Raw genomic sequence first — 18000 nt, 5'->3', positions numbered from 1 at the left:
CGCGGTTGGGAGAGCCAAATGCCAAAAAAGTGCTCCATTTGGCTCTTTGGTGTTGAGAATGGCAGGAACACATATTCATAAAGTACAACATTAACAACATTACAATTGCAGAAAAGTACATTTTTAGCCTTGATAGGAGCTTTTTTCATTTTTTCCCTCTTTTGTCTCTGATTGATTTCTGTCCTCCGACTTAGAAAAAAAACTTTTTTAAAAAGAGCAAACAAACAAACAAAAACAAAAGTAAACCTCACCAAAAATCATTGGCTGGAGGATAGTTTGCGTTCCTCTGGCAACTTTTTCACATGCTTCAAACAATCTTCCAGCTGCTGACTTCGATTTCCGCCCTGATTCTTTACTGACAGGTGCACGAGAAATCAGTGAGTCATCTCATCGCTTTTCCGCTTCAGTGAGGCACATTTACATCGTCTTTTGATTAGTCTCTTTAGAAAAAAAAAATCCTGAAAGATGAAAACATGATGCTTTGTATGGAATCAAATTATGCAAACTCACTTTTAAATTATACGCAGCTGTGTTAGCAGAGCGGTCAGAGCTACTTCAGTGCATTTCATTAATGATTCATTGCTCAGTTTACACTTTTTAAAGCCTCTTGGATTTTTGTACAGTCGTTTGCCTGTGTGTTTTTTTTTTTTTTTTAACAATGCCACGTTGTCCTCATGGAGACAATAAGCTATTGCAGTTTCTATACATCCCCGCGTTGGTTATATCCATCCATCAGCGCTCATGAGTCTTCCTCCACTGCTCTGCCGTTCACCATACTGCATTTCCACAATGATCGACGTCAGTGTTTGTGTGATGAAAGCATGAAGAAATGCGACAAAGCTGATGGCTAATGACCGCAGGCCCCAAAAAAACCAAACATGTTATAAAATCTTAAGAAAAAGAAAAAGACAGTAGTATCTCCTCTTTTCCCTCGGTCCGCGGCTGTCCTTGTTAGCATGGAGGACCGTTTGAAATGTATTCTTGGGTGGCGTGAGTAATGGGAGTAGGATCCTGATGGGTTGTCTTCGCATGTCCCCTCTCCTCTGTATCCCTGTTTCTCTGTGGTTTTTCCTGCAACCATCCAACGCAGTTACTTTTTCAGTGGGGTTAATGGATGGTAGGCACATCTCCCAGCCAGGCACCAGGTAGGGGGCGTGGACATGTGTATTCATTCTGCAAGGAAAGAGAAAAAAACACACACACACACACAGAAAAAAAAACAAAGACATTAAAGTGAAAGCCATTTAACAGCTGCTCTGTGCCAGTTACAGAGGTGGTGGTTACAATGTAAAGTTAATTACAGTGCCCAGTGATTTGATAACAGTACAATGGGGCTGTGACAGTGCCAGTAAAGCAAATTAGGGTAAGCAATTAAGCAGATGATGAAATCTCATGTGCTTCTAGATAGCTCAGAAGGCTGAGGTGGACGGACTCCCTCAGTGTCTCCCACAGCTTAAACCAACCTGCAGAACTCTCCTAAGTGTTCATTATGAAAATGTTAATTAACGCTGAAATAATCAAACGGGAAAAACTTCAATTGAACTCGCCTACCTGCACTTTTTGTCATGTATTGTTTTGCTACGACTGAAATCTCAATTACCGCACAATGTCAGTAATTATGTGGAATTATTATGGGATATTGTATTACTCATGCATTTACAGATATTTGATATAAAAGGCCTTTTCTTCATTCACATAATAGGCTTATTGAATAACTGGGGCAAATACTGTAAAACTATGACCATCCAAATGCAGCCCATAGCTGTATCTATACATAAAACAGTAAACAAATTGTAGTTTTATTATTTTTCAATTTCAATATTATTTTTCAATTTTCAATAAAGCGTGAAGGCATTTGCATACTTTTTGGATGTATTCCCGGTGTAATGCAGAGTTATATTTTCATACAGAGTGTAAAATACATCTAGTGGAAATAAACAGCTCTGTCCTGTTACATAGCATGTTTCCTTTACTAGAGTAGTACATTAGAAATCATAACAAGTGAATAATTCAAGACCTTTAAATGTCAGCGCTTTCCCATTGGTCAAGTCAAGCTTGTTGAGATGTGGTTACAAATTACTAAGTGTTTTTGACATTCGTCTCCTCATGTACCTGTAAATGTAGCAATAAACTGATCCTCACAGTAAAAAGAGAGGCAGAGGCACAGTCATCCAAGTTTCCCTCAGGGTTTTTGCGCTCTTGAATTCTCCACTCTATGACTAAACCTCAAAAATAGGCTGTTTCGCCACTTGGCTACAGGTAAATCCACGATGCCTCATTATTACACAAAATGCTATTGGGTTTTGCCAGGCTAAGCAATTTCTAAAGCTTTCAGAATCTCGCCCGGAAATTATCCTGGTTCAACTTTTTTGCTGCTGAAGCTGAGATTGTTGTCGGTGTGAGGCAGATCTCTGTAACACGGGGCTCAGACGAGTATGCCCTGAGCAGAGCTTTGATTTAAATGTTATCAAACAGGCTGACAAGTCTTCACTCAACGCTTTATCTACCTCTCAGGTGGATGTGAGTGAGGAAGTGAAGACAGCTGCACAAATTGTCATACCTTAGACAATTTCAGCAGTGCACCAAAAAAAAACCAGGAACAACTCGCAGCAGAGGCTCAAGCTGAGCTCTGAACACATGCACATTAATGTCAGCTCTGATGCCAGCTCCACAGGAGACGCAGGGGCACACAGCCCTCTGCACAGTCAGATGCACACATGGAGTCAGGTGGGAGAGGAAAAAAAAAACATCAACGGAGAAATGAGCCGATCATCTACCCACTTAATTTTTGTGATTACACAGATTACACTGTGGATATTACAGACATGTTTTGCCTCATTGCAACAAGTAATGGAGCGTGTGCTGTCCTTGACAGTGTTGTTTATCTGTTGATAACTGGAAGTAAGAGATACATGGAATCCACTGTTATATAAGCATACCATGGCAACTAGTGTGACTGTCTTATACATATATTACCCTTTTTTATATATATTTGGGGAATTTGTTATGCCTTTCATTAGATAGGCAGGGGAGACTGGGGGATTGACATGCGGTAAAGATAGTTTTGGTGGGGAATTGAACCAGCGATCACCGCTTCAGACCTTGCTAACATTGGAGTTGCTCTAATTATTTGACCACCAAGCACCCCATTAACCCTTTTTAATATAGTCTTATTTTAGCTTCTGGCTTCAATTTCTGATCGGTTATAGGTTCTGCAGGTTAGAGTGTATTCATATAATTTAAAGAGACCCAGAGGAGTTTGCTTTTGGTTATAAAAGAGTCTCTTAATAATGTGAATGAATCTACGTTACCCACACTTGTTAATGGGTCAATTTTCGATAAATATATCTTTTTGTCTTTATAGTTATTTTGATATTATTATTATTATTATTTAGTGGTATAATAACGCCGCCGGATCACTAGTTGGCATCGTTTATGGTCGGAACTACGACGGTATCTGATCGTCTTCAAACCTCCGACTTTCGTTCTTGATTAATGAAAACATTCTTGGCAAATGCTCTCGCTTTCGTCCGTCTTGCACCGGTCCAAGAATTTCACCGTGCGCGCGGAGGCTCATGGGAAATGTAGTGTGAAAACACTTCGCTTTCCGAAACTCCTCGTGGTCCCTTTAATTTTGTTTTTTTACCAGGGATTATCAATTTGAAATCGTCGCTCTCTCACTTTGTCTCGTTAAACCTGAATCCATCCAGCGTGTACTCTTCCTGCACTCTGGTGAGTGACTGCAGGAATGCACTGTCCGTAAGACTGTGGTTGAAGGCCATCGCGTGTTGTTATTTGATGGTTAAAGCTATCTGTTTCCACACGGTAAGCAGTCACTTGAGCTCATTATCTTTGTGTCTTGCTCTTCTGTAGCACAGCTCACATGTTCTTGCCTCACAAACATCGGAGCTGTTGTTTGCAGAAAGAAACTCATTACGCTTCTCCAACATGATTTTCTTCAAGTGCTCGGCTGAATGAGGAGCATTGTTATTCACTCTGCTACTCACACCTCTCAAAACACTTGCATTGCAAATAGCCATTAGTGATTTGATGGCTTTCAGCCACGAGTTGGGAATGCTTTCTTTTTATTTTTTTATTCATCACTTTGCATTAAAGGACTTGATAGCTTAAGATGTTTTTGTCAACACACTCTGCCTCACCAGACCTCATCACTTCTGCTTCTGGTGAGCAAGACTGACCACTCTCTACGTACACGCCACGGTGACAAACTGCTTCCCCGCAGTGAAGAGGAGGAACCTCTGCACTTTCTCAGTACTGGAATTTTCCAGTTGCAGGAAGGGTTGCTGCTGTTTCTCCAATATTGTTTTCTGGGGGCGACACCCGAGTCGCATTTCACAACAAGAGCAATATTGCAGCACATATTTGAAGGCACAGCTGTCCTCCTCCGCCCGGCTGTGGAAATCTCTGAAAATGCTGGCACCACATCCATGATAGAAAAAAAAAAAAAAAATCACAGAAGTAGTTCGTCTTTAACAGTGAGGCCAAGGTAACGTCCTCGAGTTACAACCAGCTGACAATGACCCGGGATGAACTTGGCGGACGTTCCAGTCAGGAGTCCTTCCTTCCCACTGATACAGGATGGCAGCGTGTGGCGGAAATGTAGCTGTTAGTTATTAATTCTGCTCAGGATCACAGAGAAACCTCTGTCACTGCCTCAGAGGACAGCACATTCCAGGCATATAAAATGCCAGAGCTAATGTGACATCCAGTGACAAGCCAATAGCTGTCAAGACACATCTTCAAGATCCAAGTCAGACTTATAATTTTGGAGAGCAAAAAAAAGGATTAATTTACCTCTGGGACAAACACCAACTGTCCCTTGTGGATCTCATAATAATCTACCCGCGGGTGTTACATTTGCACAAGCAACATTGAAAAAAGAGGAATTTCTATGCTGTCCTTCCCCACACTTGAGCTTTTTACTTATCGGAAAATGTTCAAGTGGGAAAAGAAAAAAAAAAAACGCTTGCAGTTGTTCTGAACAACTTTACAGTGACACTCAGAAATGACTTGGCTGACGTTTCCTCCTCCCTAGTTAGTTCCCTATAACACTGTCACAGGGGCAGCAGCTTGTGATGAAATCCTGAGAGGAGTTGGCTCCTAAGTCTGGGATTGTCCCCTCTAGTGGTGTGCATCGCTTTGAAAACATAGAGAACACCCTTAAAAAGTTCATGATACTGTATAAAGGCTGTATCAGTGCACATGGAGGGCCCTCATACATCCAACACGCAGCTGTAGATCACTCTTCTGACAAAGTGTTTTTTTTCCATAAAAAATATATTAAATAAGTGCAGATTCTCTTTGTCTATTTAGTAAAATAAGAGTCTGTATTTTTGCACCCAATGTTATTGTTAGTGCATACAGTAAACAAAGGCCTATACCAAATAAAATCCTCAGCTTTCAGCCACTCGTATAAAATGCAACCATTATTCTGAGAAGATGTATGCGATAGAACAGTAGCCAAACAATGTGACAGATCTCCATTCATATTTGCTGAAATTTCCAAAGAAAGAGCAAAATGAATGAATGGATGCATTTCATCACTACTGTTTTGTAATTATTAGAAGATAAACGACTGGTTGCACTAATACAATAATTGCTACTGCAGAAAAAGACAACACAATGATGATGTAATTAAAAGAGTCAGTTATTGTTTAAAGGTCCCATATTTTACACTTTTCCTGTCTTGTGTTTGAAGTGTTGATCCATAAAAATGTGTTCGTGGTTTTAAGAACCATGAACCATTGTACATCTCAGGCTTCCTTCTGGAGCTCTAGGAACAACGGTTTGTTGTGCCACTGTTTTTAGAGTGATCTAATAGCTAGGGCTGTTGGATAGGCAGGGCTGAGTTTATGTCTGAGCTCGGTAACAGCTTTGTTGTGACATCATAAAGTCACAGAAGTCTGGATGGCTCATTTCAAGGTGCATTTTCTGTGTGCATTTGTAGCTTTTAAGAAAAAAAAAAACAATTCAAGAATCAATTCGTTTGACAGTCAAAATATATTTTGTGTTGTACTTTCAAAGCGCATAAATTAGTTTAATTCTAATTATGCTGATAAACTTTCGGGTAATACAAATTAGTGAAACAGCCTATGCACGGATGAGGACAAGAGTGTACTTTGCTTTCATCCCTCTTCCCTAAGTAATTACCAGACAGAAAACACTATAAATGTTGTGACATAATTATTATTTTATCATTGGTTTTCATTGAAAGACTGTGAATTTTATACGTTTATGTTGCTGAAGAATTTCAGGCAAACAACATCACTGTGTAAGCCAGCTGACTCTTGTTACATCATTGGCGACTATCAGCTCAGCCAGAGCGATCAATGCCAAGGTTTGTTTTCCAAAACGTCTTCTCAAAACTAATAACAAGCTAATGTTGTGAGCACTTTGTTTTTAATCTCCATGGTTTCTTCTATGGTTTCTCTGTTACGGCATTTCCTGTTTTCATGTTTCGGATTACTGGCACGAGACTAGCGCCACCTGCTGTTAGGGAGACTTATTGCATCTCGCGTAAGCGCAGAACGTAGACCTACAGGCTGCTGTGTAGTCAGCAGTAGTCGAGGCGATGTGTTTCACTGCTTCCTTTCTGCCGACGAGAGGCGGAGCAGTCGTCGGCCGTCGGTTTGCGTCGGGGCGGTGTGTGGGGGCCTTTACACAGGAGTGAGGACAACAGCAGTGTGCTGTGTTTTCATCCCTCTTCCCTCGCTATTTTATCTGTTTTAAGAGCCCAAGACATTACTCTGTGGACTGGGGTAGACTTTAATACCTCCACAGTATTCACCTGATTCCTAATTTTTAAAAAAGCATATCTTACTTATACTGTACAGTATATGCCTCGTGCATGAGAACCCACTTTGTGAGACTCTGGAAACTGAAAACTGAACTTTATAGAATGACACATGTGAGTCTATACTTTCTCTGCTTTGATATAATCGCAAACAACACTAACTACCTTAATTGAAAGGCAAACAGATATAAACGCCGCTCCCCTGCTTTGTACGTATTCTAAAGGAAAACTACTTCTAAGACAAAGCCCCGGTCTTTTCAAGAACACAGGTTAGATGTCCAGAGCAGTCTCTACTATCATCCACCCCCCTCTAATGCCTTTATGTGTTTTTAATTAGGACACTAATTAGCGGGATACAAACATGATGTAATTAGTTTGCCTTCAGTCAGGACAGCTGGAAGTAACACAGACATATGCCAGCCACTCTCAGAGGGATCAGAAGCCTCTTACTCCTCTCAGGGCTCCAATTACCCTGTTCTACCTCCCCACCCTCTCTGTGTGAAGTTGCGTGTTCCCTCATTTCCCTAAAGACCGGGAAAAGAGGCAGACAATAGGAACTAGGCTGGATGTGTCAAGTTGATTGTCTCTTTCTGAAAAGTGAAACTTAATGAGACCAGTGGAATGCCGTCTGCACCCCCACTTCGGTTGTTGGAAATTATTCACGTAACAAGGTCTGTGTATGTGAGTGCAGCTGTGTTCATGTATGTGTGTATGGCCTACGCACGTAGGAGGGTGTATTTGCAAGCCTCTGTGTTACATCCACACAACCCCGTCAAATGAGATCATGACTGACATGGATCAAACTCTAATCGCTGCGTACGATACAGACAAAGGACAGATTAGAGCACTGGGTTTATTTCTGCTTAAAGGAAAACAACACACATAAAAGGAAAGCCTTCCTGGGTGCTGATGCTTGTATAAGCTCTTGATCTCTGCAACATAGATACTTTCTCCTAAGCGCTCTCTCTCTCTCTCTCTCTCTCTCTCTTGCTCTCTCGCTCTCACTCACACACACACACACACACACACACACACACACACACACACACACACACACACACACACACACACACACACACACACACACACGATTAATCATGAGCAAGTTATATTTCCTAGTTAAAGCAGAAGTAAGTGATCCGGTCGTTTTGGCTAATGCTGCGTTCCAGGTAGGCTTTTGAAACCGTAAGTTACAGCTTCAAGTCACAACTTACGACTTTGTAGCGTTCAAGGCAACCCGCAACTCGCGTTTCTCCGACCTGTTGCCTGTGAAAGTCACTATAACGGCCACTCATAACTTCCGACCCGTGAACTCGTACCAGATTGAACTGGTACGACTTCACAGGTCACGAATTACGGGCTGCCCTGAACGCACCATAACTTCTTGTCAGCCGACGGAGTTAGCAGCCCCCGCCCTCGTCATGGATCTATTGGTCCTCGTCCCTACGTCACCACATTCACGCGCATCCCTTGGCTGCACACACAGCCCTTCATGCTGTTCTCTCTCCTCATTGGATAAAAATTGTAGGATACAAAAAATAGTTTTCTCCTTGGCTCAGAGCAGAGCAGAGGGACTGAGAGACCCGTGTTTCGGTCAAAACACTCTATGTAAGTGATTGCTGTTGGAAGATATAACTATTTAAGACTTATATTAACACAAAATTATCACTTACTTCTGCTTTGAAGCCTGTGCGTATTCTCATTTGTCCAGGTCATGGTATCTCAAAGGAATTTTAAATCGAAAGCAACTGGACTTGGTTATTTGTCCTGGAAGACGTTTCACCTCTCATCCAAGAGGCTTCATCAGTTCATGCTCGCATCTGACCAGGTGAAACGTCTTCCTAGACAAATAACCAAGTCCAGTTGCTTTCAATTAAAAATTTCCTAGTTAAAGCATTGATTAATTTTTTGTTTGATGTGTCAGTGGCTGGTGGAAGAATGTAAAAACATGACAAAGATGTCTACATGAATGAATGAATGAATGAATTTTATTTATTTTGAACATAAAAAAATACAAACAATAGAGCTGTGTCCGAAAAAGAGCAGGTAGAGGTAAAACTTATATGACCCTACCCCTTTCTTATTTATCTATTAAGTGATAATATTAATTTAAAATTAATATTATCACCAATATCCCTATACATTAGGGGTGTCCTCGACTAAGGATTTTCATAGTCGAATCTGATTCGTCGGACTTTGCCAACTTGATTTGACGATTAGTCGACTATGGGCAATGTCTCCAAAATCAGGCAGGTTTCCAGGATGCCAAGTAGCCTACTCATTTCAGTGTAGCCTAATACAGTAACAATTGCAATGAGACCCGGTCTCAAAAAGGGGGGGAAAAAAAAAAATCGATCACGGACTTCATGATCGATTACCATGGCAATGAACGAAGCTTTAAAGCTTCGATTTCTTTTGGGTCAGCCCTAGTGTGTCGATGCTGTGCGATCGATCGACAGAATGTGTCCTTCAGTTGCATCAAAATAGACTCGCCTGTATTATAAGAAAACAAAGAAATTCTCTGTAAAATCAGATGTTCAGCTGAAAAGTGAAAGTTAGAGACCCTATATATTCAGAATGGTACAATCTTTTTTTCATAACCACGAGGTTGATAGTCGAATCAGATCAGACCCCTCTGAATCGAATCGTCAGATAGTCGACAATTCGAGGTCCCCCCTAGTCTACATCCACCAAAGTAGTGGCACATATATTTTTTATTTTATTCATATTTATATTATTTTTATTTGCACGATTATAAAAGCAACAATAAAATACATATAAAAAACACATGTGCAGGTGAGGTAGAAACCCACTATGGGCTTATATTTAAACCTCACCTATAAAAGCAATTGCACATAGAACAGAACATAAAAATAATTGCTATCATCTGCTTGATAACAAGACAGTGTTGAATGGAAATGTATGATTAATAATGGTGTGACAGGAAGCTTTTCATTAAAGGCTTCTCAATTTGTTTTCATAACTAAAGACGATACATTATTAATGCAATACATGCATGGGAACAAGGTAGAGATCAATATACAGTATAGAGTTGCTATTATTTTTTGCATCCCATAAATATGTGTATGCAGATTAATATTAGTGCTATATCTATCTGTCTCTATATCTCTCGCTAGGTGCAGACCGTACCTACTGTACTGATCTCTTTATGAGAAGAGCCGCTCCAAAATATTCAGTCTCATACTTTTCAAACTTACTCTGCACAGAGATGATAAATGTGGGTAATTTGCTTGTTTACTTGCTCCTGCTGCCTCATATAACACCTAATGTGTTCATTTAGTTTTCAGTGAGTTTGACACTCGAATACTGTTCTTGCATTGATATGGTGAAGGTGACAGTTCTTGATCTCCATGTCATTTGTGTTATTTTCTTACATGTCTTTCTGATCAGAAAGAATGTGGCCTTGTGCGGACTGTGAATAGCCTTATATCATTCCTGGTTTGCCTTCAGCCAAGCTCCATGACATTGAGAGAAAATGCAAACTTTGCAGTGACAGAAATGTGTTGAATGCCAACTATACTGTACCGTACTATATCATTAAAGCCTGCTTGTAATCAAACAGAAGCTGAACACCAGTCACTACCATTTAATTCTGTCACATCCAGATTGATATGCATATGAAAGTAAATGACATCATCAGATGACTAAATTTGTCATAGCAGCGAGCAGGAGAAGCCGCCCCCACTGAGCGGTGGGAAACTCTACCTTCAAATTTATGCTTTTTTTTTTTTTTGTCACCTCAAATTAGTTCGTATTTTTTCATGCTAATTTGAAGATGTTAGTGTGTTTTGTCTCTGCAGTTAATGTTTAACTGAGCCTAAGCGTGTTTACCCTCCTACACTATCCTCTCCTCTCACCACACAAAATGCACTTCATTAGAAGCGAGGCTATACTGACCTACATCTAAACGGGCTTGTGAGACTATTCTGCTCTGAGAGAACATCATTTGAAGTCAAACAGAGAGCGATTCTGTGCATGTATGCATTACGCATGAGATGCACACTATGGTCTAAAGGTAGAGCTCAAAAATATCCCAAAGGAAATCCGATCCACCAAGCTGTGGTTAGGAATGTTCTGACCAAGTCCCTAATGAAATGCCTCGGCGTGTGTGAGCATTTTTATGTAACTGCATGCACATGCATGCTTATCTGTGCTTGAGGGTTATGATTTATGATGATTGTGATTTATGCAAGTGATGGATGGCCACATTAAGAACAGCAGGGTCTCCACACACCCTCCCTGTCTCTCTCTGTATATATCATGTGCTGCGCAATAAATTCCATTTCACATGTGTGGAACATAAAAAACAAAACATAAATAAATGAGGGAGGGAGGCAAGATTTTTTTTTTACCCATGTTAGGACACATGTATCATTTAAGGGATAATACCACATCCAGCTGGGGTAATGGAGCACATGATCACAGTGTCATCCATTACTCATGTTCTAACAGCAGTATGCAGCGACACACTCATCAACCATCTCATCAATGATGACATTTCTATGACCAAGTGTTTCGTAGGTGGAGAAGTAATATTTAATAATGTTCCTTTTGTTATAAAGTAGCCTATCATCAAAACAAAAGTTCCTCCCTTCAAATTTCTGCTGCTGCGTTGCTAGGCAACATGCAGCCTAGCTAAACATCAGTGGGTTGATATCAGCTTGACAACTGCACTCAGATTACAGTTTGTTTGTTTCGAAATAGGATTCATCAGAGTTTAAGTGATCGTCTGCTTTGAAATCATAGAAATAAAGGACGGAGTCACATCACACAACGTGATACGAAGAGAATCAGTCCATCCGAGATATGCATCACATAAGTCTCTCTCTCTCTTCCACCTCTCACTCCCTCTTTTTCCACCTCTTTTCAATTATGCATTCTCTCTTTCTCAGTCTTGAACCAGTGAACTCTCCCTGGACTTTACTTATATAGCCTCAGAGGTTCAGACACATTTTCTTACACTGCCCCCCCATAACTGACCCCCAAACTTGTATGACACTGGTTAAATTACACACATGTTATTTAGTAAACGAGTTCAGAAACTGAAAATCAGAGGCCAGCATATGGTCAGGAACAGCCGCAACCCCATTATTATATTTCTACAGGGCACAGATCTACAGGCCACCACCGCTGTATATCTGGGGGAAACTAGGACTCTTACAAAATAATGTAGTTATGCTGCAGGTCCATTGTAAAGCTTTCCAAGTAAACATGGTTTATACATGAATTGTTTCAGATGCCTGTCACTGAGTCTTATGTGGAAGTAAACACGGAAAGTGGCCGCCAGCTAAATGAATAAGTCAAGATGACTCGGTAGATGCTACTGAATCATCTTCACCACGGTCTGAACCCTCCATTTATATCTGGCTGGACGGACCAAATCCTGAGCTACATGGTCATTTCAGGTAAAAATTACATACATTTACACTCAATTAATACACTTGTGTTCACAATATCCATTTGACTTTTATTTTAACATGGTTACCTGTACTTCTGTCTGAGGAAGGGTTTCTAACCCGAAACGTTACTCCCTTTTTGGTGATAATAAATTATAGCTCTGGAGCTGTTGTTGGTGTGCGGACTTTCCTTTTTCTTATTATTTACTTGTGTCGTCCGGCACCCAGCGTTTAGACTTACTGTGCGTTCACACCAAAAGCATCGGGAGCGTCGCAGCGGTCGGAATTAATTCATTTTCAATGGAGACTGGCGTCGACGGGTGTCGAGAGCGTCAAATTAGAAGTTGAGAGAAGTTCAACTTTATGCAAATGAGGAGCCAGTTGCAGCCCGGGAGTCTCACAGTGGGATAAACTGAGAGCGCCTGAATGGACACATCTTTCGCGCTGCTTGAAAGTCCCGCCTCTTTGGTCGCCGGCCGCTGGAGCTGGCAGGCGGTGAGATGCCAGTGAACAGAACGTTGAGAGTGTCTGCTGACCATGCTGCTGACGCTACTGATGCTTTTGGTGTGAACGCACAGTTAGGGATGTGTGTGCTTTTTCTATTTTTTCAATACCTTTACTTCTGTGCCATCTGGCTACCATTCTTGATTGGTAGCCAATTCAACAAAAAAAACAACAAGCAAACAGATGCATTTTTTTCAAACTTTTTTGGTTCCTGAATGCACCCTAAATATACCCATCGGTGGTCACACCATTGGTCAACCAAGTGTTGGACTTTTACCGTTCCCGGTTGTTGCCATTTGAAAATAATGTGCCGCAAACACTTCCTATGGGGCGTTATTAACAGCTTCACAGCAGTTTGTCTTTTCAGACCCTTTCAACAGCTTTTAAAAATAAATAAATATTTGAAGCACCAGGCCACATATCTTGAACAAACCTTCGCTACTTTCCGTTGAAGAGAGCCGCCAGTGCTGCCCCGCGAGCGAGAGGCACACCTCTCTCTGTGTCCGCTCTGTTCAGTGAGTGGCAGAGAGGAGGAGCAGCAGTTTGTAACCCAGACGTAGGCTGTGCTCTGTATAAGAGACAAAATGAGACAGACATTCTGGCCGTTATAAAATCAGGATTTGCAGCAGCAGCAGCAGCTTGGAAATGGCTCGAAAGTGACTGCATCTTATCTGAATAGGCTGTGTGCCGGTGTCTACTTCATACCTGTTCTGTTGTCTGACAACAGAAGCAGAAATAACATGTAAATGAGACCGGCTTTATTGGGAATTGAGCTGTATTAAATGTGCCGTATATATGAGCACAGATAGAAGAGAAGCAAACATAAAGGGCTGAAACCGGGTGACGCTAAGCAGAAAGCAAATATGACAATGACGCCATGAATACGCTGATTAGGAAATCAGTAATTAGCTAATTAGCGTATCACATCATCTAGCAACATTTAATGGCTTGTCAAGCAGGCCTTTTGACTACTTCTGAGCTGAATGCAATGGTGGATTATCGAGTGCACGGCTGAGAGCAGGATCTAGAGTTATGGTAGATTGTATTTATATAAACTGAAGGACAGAAGCAGAAAACTAAATCAAAAAGCAGAGAGAAGACAAACAATGGAGGCGAAGGCAGAAGCAACAATGAGATGTGTGTGACTCACCAGCAATAAACAATATCAGCGTTTCCTTCACCTGCCACGACCCACCGTGTGTCTATATGACACTGTGGAAAACATCCTTTAAAAGGAGGTCTCAGTAAATGGTCTGGAAACTACTATAGAGCCTTATACAGAGAGATAGAGAGGGAATGTGATCGCCACTCTGTAGGACCTATACACCGGAAGGAGGATAGCAACAGTTGGTAGGATTATGAATGATCCTCAGTACTCCAGCAAGACAGTTCCAGCCTGTATTTCAAGGTAAATACCTTTGTGGCCGCCAGTGCAACACACAAAGACAGTGAAATGTTCCTTCGTCAGACCATGCGGATGAACTTGGACCTCTGAATGGCCTCAGTTGGGCCTTGTCGAGCGCTTGGTCCTCAAAGTTTCAACAGCAAATGAATCACAAGTTTTATTGTATGATTTCCTTGAGTTTGGGAGCTGTAAATGTAACATTTTTGTGGCATTTGTAACATTTTTTATAAAATAGGTTCCTCCTTTATATCTCTTTTATTCTAAGTCTTTTTCTCTCTGGTCTTTTAAATGTAAGAACATGGCACTAATGTATTTGCCTCCTCATGCGACGACTAAACCTTTGAATCCTTGAATTCAGAGGTGGATAGAGTAATTAATAAGGTGGATTTGAACCTATGTGTTTAGCTAATCCAGTGGATTGTAAACCTGGAAAATCAAGGTGCTTGATTTTGATTAAAAAATAAATCCTCTAATTGGGATACAAAGAGAAGTGAGACTCCCTGACTTTCAACAATGCTCAGTATGCATTTATGCATCCAGACGTACGACAGCCAAGCCTCTGTCGGATCACAACGTTCCTTCTTCTCTTTGCATAGATCACATCAGCCCTGCTTTGTGAGTGCTCTAGTGTAACACTGGCACTTCTTTTCTGCCACATTTCTCCCGCTGCCCCGCTGGAAATGGAGCGTCACAGGGTTTCTGCTTTGGTCATGTCTGCTTTCCCCACAGATCCTCTTCTCGTGGCTCAGGACATCCCCCTCAGCTCTACTCTGAACCAACACTTGGTTCTACAGCTGGGTTTCTGTACTTTTTTTTTTGCCTCCTCAAGGCTATCTTACTTGTAGTTGGGAATTGTGGGTCATAACTAAATAACGGGTAAAAAGCATCAATATTATGCTGTCTTTTTTTTTTCTCTTGGCTGCAAATGTGCCACATAGTTGAAGTCATTTTTCCCTCATTTACTGTTATTGACTTTTATTTTTCCACAAGAAATGAAATGAATAGGTTTTAGACGGACTGTAACGACTTGCTGTATGAAATAACCCAATAATAACTAATTGAGGGAAGAAAAAGTTGCCCTATATTCGTATTGTGTGTTATTTCTGTGGTAAGGGACAGTTCAATTAATCAACATTTTATAAGCATGAATAACTAATTACAAAAGCCACACGAGGGAACCACGGCTCTGGTCTTTGATTTCATGTAATGTGGAGCAAAACTGTGCTGCAGCGTGTCAGTCAAACACATTTGCACCCAGCCATGTTAGAAAATGTCACTGTGTCTGTACTTCTAATACCGCCTGAGTAAACATCTTTTATACAAATCAAAATCTGTACTTGGTGACTCAGTGCAAATCAATTCAGGCCTGCGTCCATGCAACACAATGCATTCTAATATGATTAAGTATGATAGAATAGTTGTAAACACTTTTATTATTCCATTATTTCTACTGGACAGTATTTTGGCTGCAGAAGGGCATTGTTGGCCTCGCTAGGAGGGAAAGATGTAAATTAAAATGGACTCCTTCATATTGTAATAATCATGATAAAAACCTCTTCAGATGATTCATTACATTCTGTTCGGACAGATATCGACACAATCTTATTTTACTAAAGGTAAAATAGAAACAAGTCGATTCAAATTAAGCCCGCTGTTGCAGATCCGTAATGTTAGGCTGCTGGATTTTATATACTGTATCGTACATATGCAGCGAACTCAGTAACTGATTCTGACCACGCAGAGCTGTTGAGGATAGTGTATATTGAAAGCTCTCTGATGGCAGTGTTACAGCTGGCTGTAGGTGAAGCGGACCATTCACAAAAGGGATACTTTAAAGAAATCAAAGGCAGTTAGAGGCCACTTTTAAAATGAAAGACTATAAATATCACCAATCTCGGGCGTATGGGAGCGTGCTCTTTTGTGATTCGACATGATTGTGGTGAAATGAAAACTGAATGTACGTCAAAAAGCATTTCCGTTAGTGTAGCTGTGTGATATCTGTAGGTATATTTATCACCCCCCTTGCTTTGAAGATTTTACGTCTCTATGCTGACCATGAGACTGTATTACCAAGAAGGTGGAGAGGTTTCCTGTTCACTTTAACATTTTTTTTAAAACTCTTTGAGCATCTGGCAGCTACAAACATTGGATTCATTATTCATTAATTCAAAAGGCCACTTGCTTTATTATTATCTTTGCTGCAGCCACTTCCAAATGACATAATGTGTAAAATTAGGTAACCAAGGATAATCAGTAATGTTAAGTAGACAACAATTACTCCGTTTGGAATAAAAATAAACAACAATTAGTTTGAGAATTGAATAATTGCTTGAGTTATATTTTCAGACAAAATGCTGAACATTTACGGGTTTCAGTTTCTCAAATTGGACGATTGATGCATTGCTTTGTTGTATGTGACAATAAACTGAATAGAGCTGTTGATCTGACTAGACATTTAAAAATGAATGAGAGCATAATGAAGATGATGAAGTATTTGTCTCACTGGTAGATTATAAATGAACTGCATTCATATTCCTCTGAAAAGACTACAGCACTCTACAACGCACCTCCAACTCAGTCACTCACATGAACACTCAAGCGCTGATGGTTGCTGCACAAATCACTGGCCTACCCACTGTGAGCAACACTCACATTACAGAGCCATTATTTTACACCTTTGTGTTTAGTATGAAGTTGTAAAATTTAGTATAAAATCTAACTGGAATTAGCTTGGGCTGAGACTTGAGGGGGTTAAATTCACAGAGGTAATTACACATGTCCTAGCATTTTGATGTCACTAATCTGATCCCAAAGTACATGTGCTTATAATCAATACGAACTCAGCTACAATAATGAGAGCAGTTAGAATGCCAAATCAACTGTAGACTTGTCGAAGACCTTGTGTATTTCACAGGTGCAAAGATATTCTAATAAAACATATACATACAGTATGGACCTAGGTAATATGTGTGGCTGCACAGAGTTAATGAAGTATTACTATGGAGTAAGAACTGAGAGTTACACTATTCTTTTCCAGAGCCAGATGCCTACACAATGAATATTGATGAACTGGTTGTCAACACTGTTAATAGTGTCCCTCCCCACTGTCAAAGCCAATGGCCCATCAGCCTGGAAAGCCATTGTGGTGCTCTCTGCTATTTCTACTTGAATAGAAAATGTAATCACATTAAATTACTGCAATAATATAAAATTAGAATATTTGGCACCAGAATTTCATTTGGGATGACTTAAGATCTCTCTTTTTTTATGCCATACTGTTAGTCCTGATCAGGAAACCAAGCTTGAAAACTGTTTCTCTATGGACTTCACGTGCTTTGAGCTTCAGGTTTTTATTTCCTTCCTATGCATCCTGCAACACACAAAGGTATGGTGTGCAGCAGTACAGTAGATGTCTTCCTACAGTCACTGGCATATTCAGCCCCAGGAAACTGGCACGTGAACAGAAATGTGATGCGGTATGATGAGCTGTGCCTGTGCAGAGCTGACAGGCGGGAAATGATTGACTTCATCACAACAACATACCTGAGTCAAAGCTCATCATAATGGCAGTTATCTTCATCATCACTTATAGGACTCTAATTGGGCATTTTCACATGTTTCCTTTTCTTGTAATATCACAATGATGTCTGCAGAATTAGCCTGTCATTATTGTATGAATAACTCCATTTGCAAATGGTTGGGCCATCAAAAGCTGCTCTCTGAGTCAGCGACTCAACTATGTTGTTCTTTCATTCCACTTTCGTTGTGTTTCCATGAAATTCACTTTCCAACCATCTACAGTTAGACTGTTTGTCTGTCTGTTTTTGAATCAGTTGAATAATTTCAGTTTCATACCATCA

The 18000-nt window shown here is 40.5% G+C and overlaps 1 protein-coding gene across 1 annotated transcript in view; it reads right to left on the bottom strand.

Moving 5' to 3' along the window:
• Positions 1–1107: 1107 nt before the first annotated feature.
• The window catches only part of LOC310995129 (leucine-rich repeat transmembrane neuronal protein 4-like), a gene marked incomplete at both ends in the record, with an annotated part of 94610 nt that continues 77717 nt past the window's right edge, over positions 1108–18000 (bottom strand). The window contains one exon of the mRNA XM_083984056.1: positions 1108–1173. Within this exon, the coding sequence (XP_083840182.1) occupies positions 1108–1173 (66 nt within the window). The remainder of the gene's footprint in view (positions 1174–18000) is intronic.

Source organism: Trachurus trachurus, assembly GCF_905171665.1.
Source record: "Trachurus trachurus genome assembly, chromosome: 12".
NCBI classification, from domain to species: Eukaryota; Metazoa; Chordata; class Actinopteri; order Carangiformes; family Carangidae; genus Trachurus; species Trachurus trachurus.
Note: the sequence above shows the minus strand (reverse complement) of the source record. Positions and strands in the feature narration are given on the sequence as shown.